The sequence below is a fragment of the Erpetoichthys calabaricus genome, chromosome 15, assembly GCF_900747795.2.
Source record: "Erpetoichthys calabaricus chromosome 15, fErpCal1.3, whole genome shotgun sequence".
Lineage (NCBI taxonomy): Eukaryota > Metazoa > Chordata > Cladistia > Polypteriformes > Polypteridae > Erpetoichthys > Erpetoichthys calabaricus.
The window spans coordinates 52,479,458-52,500,797 of NC_041408.2; the positions used below are offsets into that span (position 1 = coordinate 52,479,458).

General features: G+C 41.5%; 1 protein-coding gene across 3 annotated transcripts in view; it reads right to left on the minus strand.

Annotated features, from left to right (window-relative positions):
• The window catches only part of gpr137ba (G protein-coupled receptor 137Ba), a 39,289-nt gene that overhangs the window by 9,927 nt on the left and 8,022 nt on the right, over window positions 1-21,340 (minus strand). For all 3 annotated transcript variants that reach the window (XR_003718444.2, XM_028820217.2, XM_028820216.2), the window contains exons 2-3: window positions 6,502-6,551; window positions 2,146-2,368 (exon numbers count right to left, since the gene is read on the minus strand). Coding sequence is in view for 2 of the 3 variants with exons in the window: in XM_028820217.2 (XP_028676050.1) it covers window positions 2,146-2,368; window positions 6,502-6,551 (273 nt within the window). In the remaining variant the exon portion in view is untranslated. The remainder of the gene's footprint in view (window positions 1-2,145; window positions 2,369-6,501; window positions 6,552-21,340) is intronic.

Below are 21,340 nucleotides of genomic sequence, written 5' to 3' on the forward strand. Positions count from 1 at the left end.
ACACTTTCAAGGTGGGTGTCGACACAAAGAATTGAAGGCTAACCGCCAAGAAAAATCACACTTGAATGTATTTTATAGTTCTATCCACTAGATGGCAGCAAAGAGCATGAGCTGAAGATGAGTCGCCATTCATTTTTATTAAAGCATGGCGTCAACCGCTCTTGTCAAAGATAATCCCCTGCCGAGATGTGTTATGTATTGTCGATGACTTGGATTCTGCACTATCAGATGAGGAGTTTGAGCTGTCGGAGGGAAGTGGCAATGAAAGTGCTGCTGAAAATATGTTTTCTTAGCTTTATGTTTTTCACAATCTGGGTAATAAGAAGGAATTTGATGAAATGAAAAAATTGAAGCCTTTAAAGACTTAAACAGTCAGCAAGATTTTAGATGTGGGAGGTCATGTTTTACAAATATGCTAGAATAGAGAGATTAGTGATCCAAAGTAAAAGAAAGGAGAGTTGAAGACGTGGTGTGCATTGTAGATGGCTGGAGAAGCAAATGGTTACGGTGTGCAAACATTTTCTACATTGATGTGATGTTAAAAGCGGCATCCCCCAGGGCTCAGTGCTGATGGACGCTGCTCCTTTTAATATACATAAATGATATTGATATGAATATAGATAACAAGCTGGCTAAATTAGATGACACTGCAGGCAATGCAGAATCAACCAAAATCTTACATAAGGACCTAAAGAGAATACAAATTAGGATATATTTATGGCAGGTGACATTTAATTTAAATAAATATCATACACACAAAATTTTAAGGGGAGGTTTGAAACTTTAAAGTAGATTTCCTGATTAGAAGTCAAAGCGGCATCTTCCTTTCTTCATCCAGACAGTGTACAGCGATGTTTAAAGACAGTTACTTGGATGTTATATATCACAATGTGTGGAGTACGAGTCAAAGAAGATTATGTTTAAGTTATTTACTGCACTAGTAAGGATTCATCTGGAGTGTCGTGCACAGGATTAAACTTCCATATTTCAAAAAAAGACACAGCAGCATTTAAGAAAGTCCAGATGAAAGTAAGCAGGCTGACTGCAAGGCCTGAGCTATGAGAAGAGATTGACGGAGTTCAGTTTTTGTAGCTTAACCAAATGTAGAGTAAGAGTTGATATGATTGAACTGTTTAACATTATGAAGGGAATTAGGAAGGCTGACCCAAGAGTTACTTTGAAATAAATTCATCAAAAAATATGGGGACACTGATGGAAACTTATTAGGGTTAGACTTCTTACAAATATTACAAAGTTTGTTTCACAGATTGAATCAGATACCGTACAACAAATGAGTTACAAAGTAGTGTGGTAGAGTAGTACGTCGGGGACCTTCAAAACTCAACTCGATTTTGTTTTTGAGAAATTAGGTGAATATAACTGAGAAGCTTATAGGGCTGAATGGTCAATACTCCTCAAAGATGTTTAAATATTAAAAAAATGAACGTATTCATGAATGACTAAAGAGGTGCTCTCTGTTTCTGTTGACGGCAGCTCGTGAGGATGGGACTGATGAAACAGTATTCACTGGAGGATTCTTTACCTGCAAACATACTGACGCTATATGGTTGGGAGACATGGACGCTATCCAGTGACCTGAGGTGAAGACTGGACTCCTGTGGTACTGTGTCTCTTCAGAGCATCCTTAAGCACCGCTGGTTTGGCTTTGTGTTGACTGAGCAGTTGCTCACGGAGTCCCGAATGTCGCATTGTGAGGGAGCGTCAGTTACGGCACTACGTCCGAGGGTGATCCGGCTCACGGGACCCTCTTTGTAAGGACCCTCTTTGTGGCTGGACCAGGCCAAGGGGATGCCCACGTAACACCTGGCTGCGGCAGATAGAGGGTCATTTACAGAGGGTGGGACTGGACCGCGTGTCTGCCTGGGGGATTGCCAACCGGGATCCTGAGTGGTTTCATCGTGTGGCGGGTGCGGCAACACGCTGTACCAGTGCATGCTCCCCAACTTGACTTGATACCGACACCATTTTAGAACATAATTATCTGTCCTAGTAGAGCTCACACCTTATCCCAGGACTTGCAGCCTTGCTAAAATACTGCTACATGACCAGTTTGTCTGCACATAAACCCAACTGGCCAGATTTTTACTCGTCATATGAGAAGCAATTGCCAACTTCAAAACTTACTTTTGACTCAAGGTAGATGTTAGCCAGGGACATTTTAGCAATCCTGTAGAGGCACAGAGCAAGTGACACTGCACAGAGCACAAACAGAGTGTCATTAATGGCCACGCGCACCAAGACAATAGTCTTTGTCTCCGCACTGGACACTTTCACCAGCAGCGCGCAGGTCAGGTTCACCACAGTGAAGATCACACTGACTGCCAGAAATGTTAAGTAGAGAGGCCACCTGAAAACAAAAAGAAAAAGGCTGTACAGCTGACCATCTTTACATATAGTGCAGTGTAAGTCACTTGATCAACATTCTAGATAACTTATTCAATCAGCCATTAACATTGTAAACTGTAATTTTGTAAATTTAAAATGTAAAAATGCAAACACTGCTAGCCACTCTGTCAATCAGTGATGTATAACATCTTTACAAATCAACTGAATTATAGAGAAAAATCTGATTAAACTACAATGTTTTAATAAAGCTAAAAATAATACGGTTCCAAGCATGCTGTCTACCTTTTCATGCATTACTTTTACCAAGCAATTAATGCTGCACGACTAGTCTGCAATTGAGTAAAATATACGTGATGCCTCCAACACTACAAACTGTACACTACACTTAACCTTTGGGGTTACCTAAAGAATGCAGTGGACACTAACAACTAAAAAGACAGGAGCTACAAACTAAGGAACATCTTGAGGGACATTTCCTCGTCTCTGTTTCAGTAATGTGCATGGAGCCCAACAGAACACTTGAGATAGTTTGTCAGGTGTTTCAAAATGTGCCATTCACCCCTAAATGATAACATTCTACTAGCCAGCGTATCTCAACAGCACTAAGAACAAGGCAGAAAACAACTCAGCATGAGGCGCCAACCCATCACAGGACACTCTCTTTCAGTTTAGGGGCTGTAATCAGCCTAACCTACACATCTTGGAGCTCTAGAAGACAAATCCACAGGCACATAGGCAGAACATCTAACCTCCCAACAGAGAGCGCCAAGCAAGGGGTTCAGGGCACCAGCACTAAATTCTGAGCCCCAGTGCCCTCCTGTGTTACAGTCATGCAACAGAATGTACAAGTGTTGAAAGAAAAGTCATGTTTGCAGTTTTATATCTCATTAACAGACAGCAGACCTAATATGCGACAAGTATTGGCACATTCTGTAGTTTCTTCTCTACCACCTCAGCTCACGACAGGTCATTACAGTGGAAGGTTGTTTTGCTTCTCTCTATGAAATGGATCCCTGGACCCTTGTCAGTTCATTTTAAGCAGTGTGCTGTGATTCTGTTCCTGACAGCAGAAGGTGTTGCTCCGATGGAAATTCACTGACGTATGCAAGCTGTTTATGATTATAACTGTTTTCCAAAATTGAAAGAAGACCTTCAGACATCATTATGCATCAGATGAAGAAACTGAGAACGCTGTCTGGACGCACTTGCAGAAACTGAGTGTGGACTTCTACCACGATGGCTTCACAAAACTTGTTTATCACTGACAATAATGCATACAGTTATCTGACGACTATGAGATGAATACACAAAACTAAAGAGCACATTCTAAGAATTATCCAGACATGAAAGCATTACTTCTCATTCAACCCTTGTGTGTATGTACATATGTGTGTTTGTGTGTGTAACATCATTTGCATAAATTAATGTAAATTGCAGAAGACAGTATATGCTATAATAGACAGACTGATTAACAGAAGTAACATTTGTTGCAGGGTAACTAAGATCCATTTTTTAGTAGTCAGCACTTCTATTACAGTGCATCTGGAAAGTATTCACAGCGCATCACTTTTTCCACATTTTGTTATGTTACAGCCTTATTCCAAAATGGATTAAATTCGTTTTTTTCCTCAGAATTCTACAAACAACACCCCATAATGCAATGTGAAAAAAGTTTACTTGAGGTTTTTGCAAATTTATTAAAAATAAAAAAACTGAGAAATCTTATGTACATAAGTATTCACAGCCTTTGCTCAATACTTTGTCGATGGACCTTTGGCAGCAATTACAGCCTCAAGTCTTTTTGAATATGATGCCACAAGCTTGGCACACCTATCCTTGGCCAGTTTTGCCCATTCCTCTTTGCAGCACCTCTCAAGCTCCATCAGGTTGGATGGGAAGCGTCGGTGCACAGCCATTTTAAGATCTTTCCAGAGATGTTCAATCGGATTCAAGTCTGGGCTCTGGCTGGGCCACTCAAGGACATTCACAGAGTTGTCCTGAAGCCACTCCTTTGATATCTTGGCTGTGTGCTTCGGGTCGTTGTCCTGCTGAAAGATGAACCGTCGCCCCAGTCTGAGGTCAAGAGCGCTCTGGAGCAGGTTTTCATCCAGGATGTCTCTGTACGTTGCTGCAGTCATCTTTCCCTTTATCCTGAATAGTCTCCCAGTCCCTGCCTCTGAAAAACATCCCCACAGCATGATGCTGCCACCACCATGCTTCACTGTAGGGATGGTATTGGCCTGGTGATGAGCGGTGCCAGGTTTCCTCCAAACGTGACGCCTGGCATTCACACCAAAGAGTTCAATCTTTGTCTCATCAGACCAGAGAATTTTCTTTCTCATGGTCTGAGAGTCCTTCAGGTGCCTTTTGGAAAACTCCAGGTGGGCTGCCATGTACCTTTTACTAAGGAGTGGCATCCGTCTGGCCACTCTACCATACAGCCCTGATTGGTGGATTGCTGCAGAGATGGTCGTCCTTCTGGAAGGTTCTCCTCTCTCCACAGATGACCTCTGGAGCTCTGACAGAGTGACCATCGGGTTCTTGGTCACCTCCCTGACTAAAGCCCTTCTCCCCCGATCGCTCAGTTTAGATGGCCGGCCAGCTCTAGGAAGAGTCCTGGTGGTTTCGAACTTCTTCCACTTACGAATGATGGAGGCCACAGTGCTCATTGGGACCTTCAAAGCAGCAGAAATTTTTTCTGGAACCTGCCCCAGATTTGTACTTCGAGACAATCCTGTCTCGGAGGTCTACAGACAATTCCTTTGACTTCATGCTTGGTTTGTGCTCTGACATGAACTGTCAACTGTGGGACCTTATATAGACAGGTGTGTGCCTTTCCAAATCATGTCCAATCAACTGAATTTACCACAGGTGGACTCCAAGTAAGCTGCAGAAACATCTCAAGGATGATCAGGGGAAACAGGATGCACCTGAGCTCAATTTTGAGTTTCATGGCAAAGGCTGTGAATACTTATGTACATGTGCTTTCTCAATTTTTTTATTTTTAATAAATTTGCAAAAACCTCAAGTAAACTTTTTTCACGTTGTCATTATGGGGTGTTGTGTGTAGAATTCTGAGGAAAAAAATGAATTTAATCCATTTTGGAATAAGGCTGAAACATAACAAAATGTGGAAAAAGTGATGCGCTGTAAATACTTTCCGGATGCACTGTACTTAACGGCCCTCTGCATTGCTTTGTCTGGCTATGTTCAAATTAGACGAATCTGCTTATGAAGCACAAAAACTACTTGAACAGAATCTGCTCTTATTCTTTAGAGTGCAATTAGAGAAATGTTTTTCAGAATTTTGTAGGCATTGCTCATGGGTGTGGGAAACACAGAACTGGAATTGTGCTGTTAACAGGTAATGAATTTTGTCAAGAACTGTGAGAGGTGAAAAAGAACATATTTTGTGTAGAAAACTCTAGCAGTTTTTTTATATGTGAAGTGATTTGTAATCAGTCTTAATTTACTTTTAATCTCAGTGAGTAAAGTACTTTACTATTCAAAGGAAGCATTCAACATATGAATATGTAAAGTGCAAGAAGACAAGGCCTAGCAGCTGGACGTGGGAGAGTAAAGAACAAGGTCATAGGTCTGAGCCCCACAATGCTAAGTGACTCCGGGTCAATTCACGTGTCTGTCCTCCTCTTGTACAAAAGTGTCAACAATTATCTTGTATGTTTAAGTAACTTTGGCAGCTTGGATGAGAGAGCAAGATTTTTGTGTGCTAATCACAAATGCTACAGGAAAGGATAAAACTCCATCAATATATTACATCCCAGCAATCAAACATGGTTTTGTTCTTGAGAGTGAGTAAGGCCACGGGGGTAAGCACTGCTGTGGGACAACGAAAGAGGGAAGCACCTGATGTGATTTCTGACTGAAAATATCTTGGAACCCTAATACTGCAAATCATCTGTGAAGCAGGGCAGGATTTACTGAGATGCAAGTGCAAAGAAGTGCCAAAGTGTAGCAAAGAGGTATATCACCTTCAAGTAAGATGTATTCAAGACAAAAACACAGTATCTTACATTCTACAGTACTTAAGAATTTAAATTCATATCTGAAATTAAAATCAAGGAATAGATTTAACTTCTCTATTAATGTACAAAGGTCCATTTTAAAACTTACCTATACTTTAGAAGCTCTGGAGTATACTTGGATTTAGCCTTGAAAATCACCTGCACAATAATCAAAATAATATTTAGGTATTCTATAAACTACACATCTATTCTGATCGTAGAAGCAAAATACTGCAGTTTAAATAGCTTGGCATAAAGCTTTGTAACCATACTGGATTCTTCTCATTTTTACCATTTCATTATAAATAAATAATGTACATGAGATAATGGCTTAACAATGTAGAGCAGTGAAAGGAAATCAAGCCTATAATTTCTTCTCATCAGCATTTGTGTGAACTCGCTCTCCAATCTTTATCTTTCTTTTATGTTCATTACTTCAAACACCACAAGTTCTGCATTATTAGGATGTCCACCTTGGTGTCAGTTTCAATTTTTCTGAATGTTTTATATATATATATATATATATATATATACTGTATATAGATAGATATGTTTTAGGCCTGGGAAAGTTAACACGTTAATTTTTGCAATTAATGTGGCCTGTTTAACATGTTTAAAATATTGCTGTACTCATGGCCAGCAATGAGGCAAACACCGCAGGCAGTACTCTGGTCAGAGTGGCATTTTCATGTATTTTTTTCTTTTAACATTATGAAACAATAATAAATAATACCGTAATGATCAGGCTGGAGATGCAGAGGGCCATGTGATTGAACAGCTGCTAAGCACGGTGCTTTCAAAAGCAGAGGAGAACGTCCTGGTAAAAGTGTGGAAGGAGAACATGAGATGGGAAATTCATTCACATGAATGCCCTCGCACTGCCTCTGCCAGCTTCCCTTCTTCCCATAGTGCATCCTGTTGCCATCTCTTCCCAAGGTAAACAAAGCACACGCACCCAGCTATCCACATGATTTAAAAGAAAATGTAATTCATTGGACAAGGCCACTTTCTTCCATTGCTACATGGTCCATTTCTGGCACTTACATACTGATAGGTGCTAACCACTGCATGATGGGCATAGCGCACAGGACCTTCTGTTTTGGAGATGCTCTGACCCAGTCATATATCTCAATGTCACTTCGCGTCTTTGCTGCTTGCGTTGTGAAGGAGGCCGGGGGGCTCAACAGACGCTAAGGAGATGCGGTCGGATCAGCTGCTGGCTTTCTGCTGCTGCTCCTGAGCTGCGTGTTGTACTTGTTGCGCTGAGCGTTGGTCATTTAAAAGCCTGTACAGCAGCTGTCCTTTTGTCTCACGGGACGTCAAAGTGTCTTCCGAGAAGATCACATATCAACCCAAGGTTTTTTTTATTATAATATATATATATATATATATATATATATATATATATTTGCAGTTGGAGATCCACAAAGGGAGAAAAAACGAATCACGTATCATAAAATAGTTTTATTCCTGAGCTTTCAACCCCTGTCAGGGGTCTTCATCAGAGGATAATGCTTAGACTTACAAGAATCAAAGGCAATATATAGCAACACATTCAGTGGGGGGTGGGTGGAGGTGACTAAGTCAGTATGATCAAAAGGGGGGGGGGTGTATCGTTAAATTAAAGTGCATATGCCCTTCTTAAGTTGGCATATGCTGGGTTTATGTCCAAGTGTCTGTTGATGGCATTTTCATCTGATAGCCAAGACTCGGCCAACTCTCTGGCGCTTTTTGTACTGGCCTTACATTTTACTTTTACGTTGTCAAAGATATATATCAAAGATAGTGCGTCCTTTCTTCTGACAGCGTTGCGATGTTCCTGTACACGTGTTGAGATTTTTTTTGACGTTTGTCCTATGTATACAGCTGAGCAAGAATTGCATGGAATACTATAAACTGCGTTTCGTGTTTCGGCTGTCGATTTCTTGTTAGGACGCACTATCTTTGATATATGCACATACTAAATCGACAGGACACACATTCAACTGGGACAACGTGAAAGTAAAATTTAAGGCCAGTACAAAAAGCGCCAGAGAGTTGGCCGAGTCTTGGCTATCAGATGAAAATGCCATCAACAGACACTTGGACATAAACCCAGCATATGCCAACTTAAGAAGGACATGTACACAATAATTAAACGATACACCCCCCCCCCCCTTTGATCATACTGACTTAGTCACCTCCACCCACCCCCCACTGAATGTGTTGCTATATATTGCCTTTGATTCTTGTAAGTCTAAGCATTATCCTCTGATGAAGACCCCTGACAGGGGTTGAAAGCTCAGGAATAAAAACTATTTTATGATACGTGATTCGTTTTTTCTCCCTTTGTGGATCTCCAACTGCAAATATGCAAACCGTATCACAGACCTTCTCTTCCATATATATATATATATATATATATTCAATTAAATTTTACCATCCCAAAAGGTAAATGTGATTTTTCAGGAGGGTTTACAGAGAGACCATGGCATAACATTAAAAAAAAAAAACACATGACAAAGAAGTATTGGATCGAACACACTACATACTATATACAGTAAAATTAAACCAATATTTAGATGTGAATGATGATTGATGCAAATGATAACTATTCATCTCATGATTTAAGCCTGTGGATATTTATTAAAGTTGAATATATTTAGAAGATTGACAGAGGGTGGCACGGTGGCACAGTGGTAGTGCTGCTGCCTCGCAGTTAGGAGACCTGGGTTCACTTCCCGGGTCCTCCCTGCGTGGAGTTTGCATGTTCTCCCCGTGTCTGCGTGGGTTTCCTCCGGGCGCTCTGGTTTCCTCCCACAGTCCAAAGACATGCAGGTTAGGTGGATTGGCGATTCTAAATTGGCCCGTTTGTGTGTGTCCTGTGGTGGGTTGGCACCCTGCCTGGGATTGGTTCCTGCCTTGTGCCCTGGGATTGGCTCCAGCAGACCCCTGTGTTCAGATTCAGCGGGTTAGAAAATGGATGGATGGATGGAGATTGACAGAGGCTGGAATGAAATATTTGAACCAGATGCTTTTTACCCTTTGAACTTTGAACCAGTGACCTGCTGGCAACAAATAAAATTGAGACTGGAGAGGATGAGTCCACTCGGACAAAACACATTTTGCTTTCCATAATACATGCTTGTTGAACAGGTCTGTCAGATTTGATTGTTGAATCCTTGCTATCATTTTGTTTTGCTCCATTTTACTGTTTCATTTATTTTGTTTTTGACATCAATACAGGATTCTCAAAAGACTGACATAATAGTAGGACTCACATTAAAAAGACTGAGCTTCCTTAGACAATAGAGACACTGCTGTCCCTTTTTGCCAATGCCTTCTTTATTTTCATTGAAAGTCCATTTTGAGTCTGTGACTGCCCCCCAGATATTTATAACTGGACACAATCTCCACTGCCTGGTCTTTGATGACCGTTTCTTGTAGGTGAATGACCTCAGAACATTTGCTTAAAGGAAATCCACAACAATGCCCTCATTCATCAAATCTGACTGACTTGCTTTCTTGTATGATTGTTTCTCAATTTCCTATACTGTACCCTGCCATGTTTTCTTGTGCCCACAACTTACAGTCATTTGTGCACATAAAATCAGTTTTTCCAGCTACTTGTTACCTTATGCCAGTAACATCATGTCTGTTACAGTAATGCATTTTTGTAATAGCTATCAGTGATGTTGAAATAATTTTGCAACCCTTTCTATACTTACGTCAAAGTTTTTTCACAATTTTTACCATCACGCAACATATTAAATCATATATATGCCTTTCATGCATGTTCACATATTTTTTCGTTTTATGCCATTCTTTTTTACCCTGAATCTCACAGCCATACACTAGCTACTGTATATAGTAGTACCGGAAACTGTTGTCTTTCTACCACATCTTATTCCCTTGATGTTTCTTCATTGGTATCTCATGAACACCACTCAGCTTGCTGTGTGTGATATATGAGCAATTTGCACAATATAATTATAAATGTTGTCAAGAGTTTTTGCCCGTTTTCCAGTTTGACCCTCTCTCAGATTTAGGGACAAGTGCACAGTCTTCCTAGACCATTCGCTCACAGACTGTCTAAACTGCAGACCTGAAAGAATACTCAACTCTTCTCACTTGGCTCATTTTATCTTAATTCTTGAGCTGACAATGCAACCAGATGTCATAAAAACCGCGCAGAGCGATGCTGTGAGTGGGTGTACTCTTCATAATGCCAAACACTGCTGGCTCTGTTGAGAAAGCTGTGACACAAACGTGCTAAACTATACAGAATTGTTATTATGTTTATCAGTATTTCTTACTTTTCTACAGCTGCAGTGCTACATTATTGGAAAATATCCCTACCCAATCGATGCATTTTCACACATTTGTTATCCATTCATTTTATGTAAAAAATAAATAAATAAACAAAGACAAGTGTAGCCTTTGCAACAGTTTAATACCTGAAGTGAAAAACCAAAGAGTTGCTCATTCAGTCACACACACAGCGGCCACTCTGCAAGTCCGACCAGCCTATCCTCAAACTGTAAAGATATGTGAACAGTCGTACAATATTAGTCACACCGAGTCATCTCTGAAGGCGCTTAACATTCAGGTTTGTTAAAAATTCAACAGAACATTAAAGTTTAAGTTAATTTATCACAGAACAGTGGTGCAGTGGTGTGCGCTGTTGCTTCAGAGCTACATGAAAATCGCTGGCCAGGTCACAATTTGAGTATGTTTCCCATGTCTACAGGGATTTTTATTCCCACATTCTAAAGACATGCATATTAGGTCAACTCACGGCTCCAAATTGGCCTGGTATTAATGAGTGCATTTAGTGTGTTCCTTACACGTAATACTGCTGGGATTGACTCTGGGTCCACAAAACCCTCACATCCTTCACGTTAATCTGGCCTTGTCATAACTTTGTTGTGGTTTTGCCTCATGTACCTCATTCACAAATCTTGTTTTTTACCAATAAATGACACATTTCTTGCAACTTATTCCATTCCTGCTTGGTTTATCATTCTCTAAATTGGCAGGTCCAGGGTTTCATCTGTCTCCCTCTTGTGCATGGGCTCCTGTCTAAAGCCCCTCTTGGTCATCAGGACACATAAAGTACATACATAGTAGCTATGGAGTTTTTATAATGGTATAGAAGCAGAACCTCTGCTACTGGAAATCTCTCTCTGTCCCCCATGACATATCTGATGAACTTTTCCACTGCCCTCAGCCAACCAAGTAGTTTGTAGTGACTATAATCTCAGGAAAATGCAAATACACAGATGCTGGGGTGCACCCCATTGATAATGGAGCAGCGTGGAAGGAGCTGTGCAATGTGCATCAGTTAGGACTAGTGATGGACATCTGGATTTATCTTCATTGATTTGTTTCTTTTGATCTGTTCAAATACAATACAATTTATTTTTGTATAACACAAAATCACACAAGAAGTGCCACAATGGGTTTTAACAGGTCCTGCCACTTGACAGCCCCCCAGCCTTGGCTCTCTAAATGATTTTATTTCTTTGATTCATAAATAGGATCTGGGGATGGCAGTAGTCCCTTTAGAATGAAACAGAAATACATATTCAAAGAATTCATACATTATTATACATCCATCCATCCACTTTCTTAACCCCCTTATCCGTATCAGGGGTCACACACACCATGTGCCCACTGATTGCTGGGATGGGCTACAGCTTCCCCGCAATTATTATATATATCCATCCATCCATTTTCCAACCCGCCGAATCCGAACACAGGGTCACGGGGGTCTGCTGGAGCCAATCCCAGCCAACACAGGGTACAAGGCAGGAACCAACCCAGGCAGGGTGCCAACCCACCACAGGACACACACAAACACACCAAGCACACACTAGGGCCAATTTAGAATCACCAATCCACCTAACCTGCATGTCTTTGGACTGTGGGAGGAAACCGGAGCGCCCGGAGGAAACCCACGCAGACATGGGGAGAACATGCAAACTCCACGCAGGGAGGACCCAGGAAGCGAACCCAGGTCTATTCAATTATATCCACAAGATCAGAGCGTATCTGATGGGAGTGTGCAGCACAACTCCTGGCCCTGGATTTGGCTTTGTTGTGTCTGGACTACTGCAACTCTGTGCTGGCAGAAGGACGTACACGTTTTACCAAGCCACTGCAGATGAATCAAAATGTAGTGATATGTCTGGTCTTCAACCAGCCAAGGTGGGCACATATCAGTCCCCTTTTCAGATCACTACATTGCCTCCCTGTAGCAGCATGTATTAAGTTCCAATCCATGGTGCTTGATTACAGAGTAGTTAATAGGTTAGCATCTATGTGTATGGAGATACTTGTGAGGTCCTGTGCTCCTTCTTGCCCACTCTGGTCTACTGATGAATGGCATATGGTGATGATTGACACCTCTAGACTCTTTTCCTGTGTAGTTCCTAGGTAGTTGAACACACTAGAGAAGAGTTGTATTCTCAAATGTGTTCACGATAATTTTTAGCTTCTGATGTTTGCTGTGTAAGAAGCTGTTGTAAAGACACAGGTGACTCCCGCAAAGGTGGTAAAGCTACTTTACCGTTGTGGCAGCACCTCGAGTACTTGTTAGATGTATTACACTCAGCAGGCCAGTATAGTGCATGACATGGAAGAGGACGAATAGGAATTGAGAAATGCCGTGTCGGCTGCAGGACCGGTTTTGAAGTGGAAGCAGGACAAACCAGAAGAGAAATATAAATAAGAGATTTGTACGTTTGTCTTTTTCCATTTCGTTTATACTGCTGTTTCAAGGCAGATTTTAAGTTTTTAAATAGTAATACCATGTAATATAAAGATATACTCGAACGCACAACCGTGAATTAATGATGTCACTACCTGCATATCCCAGCTTTTCACAGATGCGGATCGGGCGAGTGAAGTGGCTTACCCGGCAAGTAACGGAAAGGTCTCACAGACACAACGCAACGCTGTGCATAGGACTCGTGGCAGTAACTGCACGATTATAACTTTAACAGTGCGATAACATTAAGAATTTTCTACCTTAATTGGCGGCCCAGCTCTATCCACAGCGGTGCTCTTCAGAACCAATACGTATCTTCAGACGATGGATGAATCTACGTACTTACGAGACTACCTGACGGGATGACTTCAGTCACGTGTCGCGCATCGTGTTTAATTGGCGCTCAGTGCTCTGCGTCCGTTTCCCATGATTTTCCATCCTGTCTTCAGTCAAGGCAGGTTCACTCAATTGTTCTTAGGGAAGTATGGAACTCAAACACTCGGTGTATACCAAACGCAACAGTGCAAAACTCAATTTAGCAATTATTCATGGACAAATGGAGGCGTATGTTTTTTTTCAAATTACACTCAGTCAAACTGATGTTAGTAGACGCGATTACATGCTAACTGTTTCTGAGGATTAAGCTGCTCAAAGACACCGTGAGGACTACCAAGCTATTGAGGTCGACTATCCGACTGCCATTGCCTTTCAATGAAGAAACGAACTGTGCGCAGCGAAGCTACCGTGATAATTACTGGGCCCGCACTCACTTCTCACTTTCACAGGAATAAATAAAGCAACTTTAACTGTTAAATGATGCTTTTATATAGTTTTTAAGTGAGAGATCTTTGCTGAAGAGAAAAGCAGTTTTGGAGTTAAATATAATGAAGGTAAGCTCTGTCATAAAAAAAACATGATTTAAAACTAATGTATCATTAGATTACACAGGCCTAGAACACACATGCAAACTCTATTAAAGTAACATTCTTCAAAAACATACCATTTTCTAAGCTCAATTAATCCTGAGTGGGGTCGTGGAGCTGAACCCAACAAGTACAGGACCCAAAGCAGGATCAATCTCTGGACAGGGTGTCAGTCCATCTTAAAACCTGTAAATTTAATGTGATGTGTGTGTGCTTGGGTGGATTAAGCCAAGGGACGTTATGTTCCGACTATATAATGCACTAGTATGACCGCATCTGGAGTATTGTGTGCAGTTCTAGTAACCACACTACAGGAAAGATGTAGCAGAGCTTGAAGGTGTAAAGAGGAGAGCAACAAAGTGCACCCCAGGACTTGTCTAAAGACATGTCATATTCAGAGAATTTAACTTGTTCAGGTTTGAGCAAAGGAGACTGTGTGGTAAAGCAGATCTGACAGAATTCACACAACCTAATGGTGAATCAAGTACTTGAGGATACAAGTGGAAATTAAGAGGGAAAGCAGTTATGACTGAAGCCAGGAAGCACTTCATTATTCAAAGAGTTGAGGACATTTCAAACAAGTCACATTGCCATGTAGTTGAAACAGGAACCTTACAACCCTGAAGACGTATCTGGGTGAGATATTGGGACAGTTAGCTGAACAAACGTGCTTGATGGACTGTATGGTCTAGTCTCATTTGTCAGACATCATGTTCTATCAGGTAACATTGACTGCAAGACAAGAAACAGCTATGGAGTTGGGTACAAGTCTACTCAAGGGGCTCACTCAGGCACACACTCAGAAACTCCACAAGGCCAGTTTAGAAATAACAGCTAACCTAGCAGTCATCGTCTGAGATGTAGAGAATGTGTAGACAATGTCTTAGTGCAGGACTTAATGCATGAAGCTGGATCTGTGAGACAACAATCTATCTATCTATCTATCTATCTATCTATCTATCTATCTATCTATCTATCTATCTATCTATCTATCTATCTATCTATCTATCTATCTATCTATCTATCTCTCATGGGAAGCAGCCCTGACACAGACAGGAGGACATCATTTTGTCACCCAACATACATTTATTTACAAACTATTTACAAATATTACACACGTACACCCCAGTGCCACAGCACCAATCACCCCAAAAGTCCAGGCCCTTTAACAATGCCTTCTCTCTCAGGACCACCTCCACTCCTCTCCTTTGACTTCTGTCCTCTTCCACCTGACTCCAGCCTTGAATGAAGGGAGGCAGCCCCTTTTATGTTCCCCCGGATGTGCTCCAGGTGTGTTCCGGCAATCTTCCACCGACACGTTCCAGTCTGGTGGAAGTGCCGGCTGCATCCCTGGAAGCACTCCGGGTGTCCCTGCTTCTCTTCCCCGTAGCACTTCCTGGTGTGGCGGAAGTGCTGAGGTCCAGGGCTGCCAAGGCGTCCGGGCGCCCCCTGATGGTGATCACGGACCCCTACAGGGTTGAGCTTCTGTACCCGTGGCCCCCAAAGCAACCATGACGGTCACCCCCTCGTGGTCTGGAGGAGGCGCAAGCCCTCCTCCGGTCTTCCTGGGTGTCACGGCTGGGTACCACCCCAAGCCACGTGTCACACTATCTATCTATCTATCTGTCTATCTATCTATCTATCTATCTATCTATCTATCTATCTATCTATCTATCTATCTATCTATCTATCTATCTATCTGTAATAAAGTCAAAGTCATGTACTCATTTTCTAACCATCCTAGTCCTGAACAGGATCATAGGGGTCTCCTGGAGCCTATCCCAGCTAGCACAGGGTGCAAAGCTAGAACAAACCCGGGATAGGGCACCAGTCCTTCACAGGGTGAACACACACACAGGCCAAATTAGGATCACCAATTCACGTAATCTGCATGTTTTTGGTCAGTGGCAGAAATCCGGAGCACCGGGAGGAAACCCACGCAGACACACTAAGGGAGGACCTGGGATACAAACCCTGCTCTCCTTACTGCGAGGCAGCAATGCTACCACCGTGCCGCCCTATAATAAAGTACAAACTATATTTATTAACTAACAGAAACATTGAACTGGATGTTACAGTTCTTCATTACCAATTCAGGGTCAAAGGGGGCAAAGCCTATCATAACAGCATTAAGTACAAGGCAGAAAACAACTCAGACATGGCCACAGTCCATGCCAGGGCGTACTCACACTCACACAAGAACAAATTGGATTTGCCAATAATTTAATTCTGAATTAAGCATGGGAAAGGCACTATATAAATAAAATGTATTGTTATTATTTATTAATTTCCCCATGGGATTAATAAAGTTTATCTAATCTAATATCTTTGGGGATGTTGAGAATGTGCCAACTCTATACTAACAATGTACGGTTGTGGATTCAAACCTAGGATGCTTGATTTATTCAAACATTAGTGCCAAACACTGGGTGAGAACCCTGTACGAGGTTAAAAATATAATGCAGTATAACCCCGATTTAACATTCCCATATACTGTATGACATTTTCTGCATTTAAGTAAGATTCTCCTTTTAATGAAGGACATTGTATAAAGTAATGATTAATGACACAAAGATACACCAATAGTGAAGTGAAAGTCACCAAGGGGGAACTCCACATCCCTCCCCACAAGAAGGGTATTTTTGGAGAATGCAGAAGATAATTTGCACATCAGCTGTAAGCGTGGCATTAAATAAGCAGCCATCTAGATTTCCCTATAACTGATGTGCCAACAAGAACCTCTTCAGAGACGCACTTACATCTTCTACTTAGGGGGTCTTGCTGTGGACATACATTCAAAAAGGGGGTAGATTTAGAAAAAGTATGAAAAAGCCCTGCAGTTAAACATAGTGTGACTAAACAGCTAACATCAACAGAAAGATAACCTGAGATAAAGATTTATATGTAAAAACCAAACTGAAATGTTTTAATTAATTCGGCCAATGAAAACACAGTTTTCTACTGAAATACAGACTTTTAATGAACTTGAACTTATTATTGTCAGATATCCTCAGACAGAATAAAATCAAAAGTTTTCAAATCCAGAATGCTTATTTCACAAAACAGTATTTCTAACCATTGCAATACTGTTCTGCCCTATTTTTTAAAATAACAAACACAGTAGAAGCCTGATTTTATGTACCCTCATGTAGGTACAATACAGTACTGTATGTTCTCTGGTTACAGTATACATTATAATTTAATCAAACATTTTCTTACTGAAGACCAACACTAAAAATTTACCATTTATGATAAATTACAGTATGCCATGTCATTTATCTTGCACAATCCAGACCAGGGTCATGAGGGGCTGGAGCCTATCCCATCTTGCATAGGGCACAAAGCAGGGCACCAGTCCATCGCAGGGCAAACATACACATACCAACACGCACACACACAGACCAGTTTAGCATTGCCAGTTCACCTAACCTGGAAGACTTTGGAGAGTGGGAGAAAGCCGGAGCGTCCAGTGGAACCCCACACAGACAAAGGGAGAACATGGAAACTCTACACAGAAAGGACCTGGGATGCAATCCCTGGTCTCTCTACTGTGAGTCAGTAGTGCTACCACTCCGCCAATATGCAATAAATTAAAAAGATCACAAATCCTTATCCCAGCATACACCACTTTCAGTTAAACTGTAATGTTACTCCATAGACAAGATGTGAATGTTCATATCTAGAATGCTATAGAAAATGATGCTCAATTCCAGCTCCCTGTGGAAGGTAAAGATAGTTACTTTCTAGATATACTGTATATTATGCCTCTTTCTCTCGCTCTCTCTCTCTCTCTCTGTATATATATATATATATATATATATATATTATATATATATATATATATATATATATCCATCCATCCATCCATTTTCCAACCCGCTGAATCCGAACACAGGGTCACGGGGGTCTGCTGGAGCCAATCCCAGCCAACACAGGGCACAAGGCAGGAAACAATCCTGGGCAGGGTGCCAACCCACCGCAGGACACACACAAACACACCCACACACCAAGCACACACTAGGGCCAATGTAGAATCGCCAATCCACCTAACCCGCATGTCTTTGGACTGTGGGAGGAAACCGGAGCCCCTGGAGGAAACCCACGCAGACACGGGGAGAACATGCAAACTCCACGCAGGGAGGACCCGGGAATCGAACCCAGGTCCCCAGATCACCCAACTGCGAGGCAGCAGCGCTACCCACTGCGCCACCGTGCCGCCCTATATATATATATATATATATATATATATATATATATATATATATATATATATATATATATATATATATATATATATATATATATATATATATATATATACAGTTTTTCTTTCAATTAACTTGTTTCAATTGAAAGTCAGATGTTTCTCATTTTTTCAGTGCAAGATGAAGGTTCTTCAGTAAACAGGAATTTTTTTCTAACCCTTGTTACTAATTTTTACAAGGGGTGCCAATAATAGTGGAGGGCGCTGTATATATGTTGTGACAGATGAACAGGAGAAGGCAGCCTTCCTGGGTTGCATTGGGGCCATGGAGTAGGGACGCCCCACCCATTTTGGGGGATGTGGCCACCTCCATGGGGCACCTGGACAGCTCCAAAACGGTGGTTGGCAGCACTTCCGCCACAACAGGAAGTCCTGGCAGAAGAGGAGCTGAACCCGTACGCAGCACTTCCGCCACACCCAGAACTGCTGCCAGCTGTTAATCAAGAAGCACCTGGAGCACTTCCGGGTGCAGTATAAAGGAGGCCGCCGCACTCCAATCAAGTCTAGAGTCGGGAGGGAGAAGACAGGAGCCTGAGTCAGGAGGAGGAGGAGGAGGAGGAGGAGGTGGCCGAAGAGGAAAAAGTCAAGAGAGAGAAAGAGAGAGAAAAGAAACTGAGTTGGCTGTTTTCGGGATTGTGGTGCTGTTTAATCAAATTGAGATTAATAAACGTGTATGTTCAGGACATTCGGTGTCTGTCTGTCTGTGGCCGGGCTGGTCTATCACAATGTATACACACACACACACACATATGCACATAAACAAATCTTTGCTTTATTGATATACTGTTTTCTTCAACTATGTTCATTTCATTGTATGGCGCTTGTCACAGTTTCAGCTGCCACCCTGAATGGTATGTGTTCTGGGGTCAGATGGTCTAGTACATCACTTCTCAACATTTTTTGGTATTTGTTATATATGCTGATAGCACTGCCTAGCTGTGAATGGATCAACGGGTAAATTTTAATTTAAGCATTAAGTGTAACATTTCAGCTCTTGCTGCAAGTCAGCAAATGGAGGCACTTGATTGTTGATGGTGTGGAGCATAAAGGGCGAAGGAGCGCCTGACTCTTTCAGAAATACTTTATTGTAGATCAAAGACACTTGATTTAGCACAGAGTTTCAGTTGCAACTTAGGACTAGTTTTAAACACCAATTTCACCTAGTTTTTGAAAATTTATTTCTCACTGGTATAGTAAATTGGTTAATTTCAAATTCAGTTTTGTATCTTATTATGACATTTTCTGCATATTCAATATATACAGAAAGTTATAAAATTGGATCTTTGCTCCTCATATTTTATTATCCTATAAAGTATAAACTTTCTGCCTGCCTTACATCTGTGGAAATAAGCACAGCACTACAAAGAAAGGAAGCTGTCACCTTAAAAAATGTATTGTTCCATTGCCAGCATTGTTCTACGTGCAACAAAACAAGCTGACCTAGGGGCAAATGAACGAAAATCCAAAATGCATCTCATCTGTCATAGCAAGAGTGATCCATATAATAAAATGTTCACATATTATGGACCTGATATTAGCCATTTTAATTATTTTTTAATAAGTAAAAATTCATTAGATTAAATTAAATACGTGCATTGTTTAGACACTGGTGTTACATTGCAATATTGTAAAACTAAACTATCATGTGTGCAGGTTAATTGAGAGGTTTTGACATTTGAGTTGAAATGAGGCAGTGGGTATTTGGCAGGACATTTGGCAGCTTTTATTAGAAAAATCTAATTTGGAAAATTGAAATCAGTTTGAAAGAAAATAAAATGTATATTTCCCATTTGTGTGAAGTTGGTGAAAGACTGGGCAAACACCTGGGGCCTCATGTATAAACGCACAAAAATGTTGCGTACACCCATTTCCACGCTCACATCATGATGTAAAATCTAAACTTGTCATAGAGCCATGCATATTCTCACGCCAGGTCAAACCATTGCATACACAGGTTTTTGGCTCAGTTTTGCAAACTGGCAGCACCCAGCGTCAAAGCAGTGCTTCTGTTCCTGTGTGGTTTCCCTTTATTTATTTGATTCACATCCCTGGCACGGCTTTATCAAATACACTGAAATTTATATAAATATTGTTTTTTAGTTTAAGGTATCCATCCATCCATCCATTTTCCAACCCGCTGAATCCGAACACAGGGTCACAGGGGTCTGCTGGAGCCAATCCCAGCCAACACAGGGCACAAGGCAGGAAACAATCCCGGGCAGGGTGCCAACCCACCGCAGGACACACACAAACACACCCACACACCAAGCACACACACTAGGGCCAATTTAGAATCGCCAATCCACCTAACCTGCATGTCTTTGGACTGTGGGAGGAAACCGGAGCGCCCGGAGGAAACCCACGCAGACACGGGGAGAACATGCAAACTCCACGCAGGGAGGACCCGGGAAGCGAACCCGGGTCCCCAGGTCTCCCAACTGCGAGGCAGCAGCGCTACCCACTGTGCCACCCCTAGTTTAAGGTATCTGATTGTAATTAACCTGTAACAATATAATGGTGCATAGAATGGACAAACTATTTCAAATACCACAGCTGTTTTAGCAATGTTACTCTCAGTGCACCAGTACCCACTGTATCTGAGTGGGGAATCACAGCTCTACAGTAGCTGATCCAAAGCTCTATGGCAGGTTGTGTCAAGAGCAGAGAGAATTATCGGGGTGCAGCATCTAGCACATGCTGCCCCAACCATGTGCACAGTGTATTTGAACTGCTCCTATACAGCAAACGCTTCAGAGCCTTTCCTGTACTGACCTTGCGGTTCAGAAGCAGTTTTATCTTAAGAGCTGTAAACAAACTCGATCAGTCCATCAAGTGCTCCCGGTAGAACTGTTTGTACTTATAAGTACAATTACCTCACTGTAAACTTGCATTACAGTTGTAATATTGCACAACCTGAGCCACTTATACTTTCATATTGTATATTTTTTTATTTTTTTATCGTATTATTATTATTGTTGTTGTTATTTTACCAATTTATAGGAAAATACGT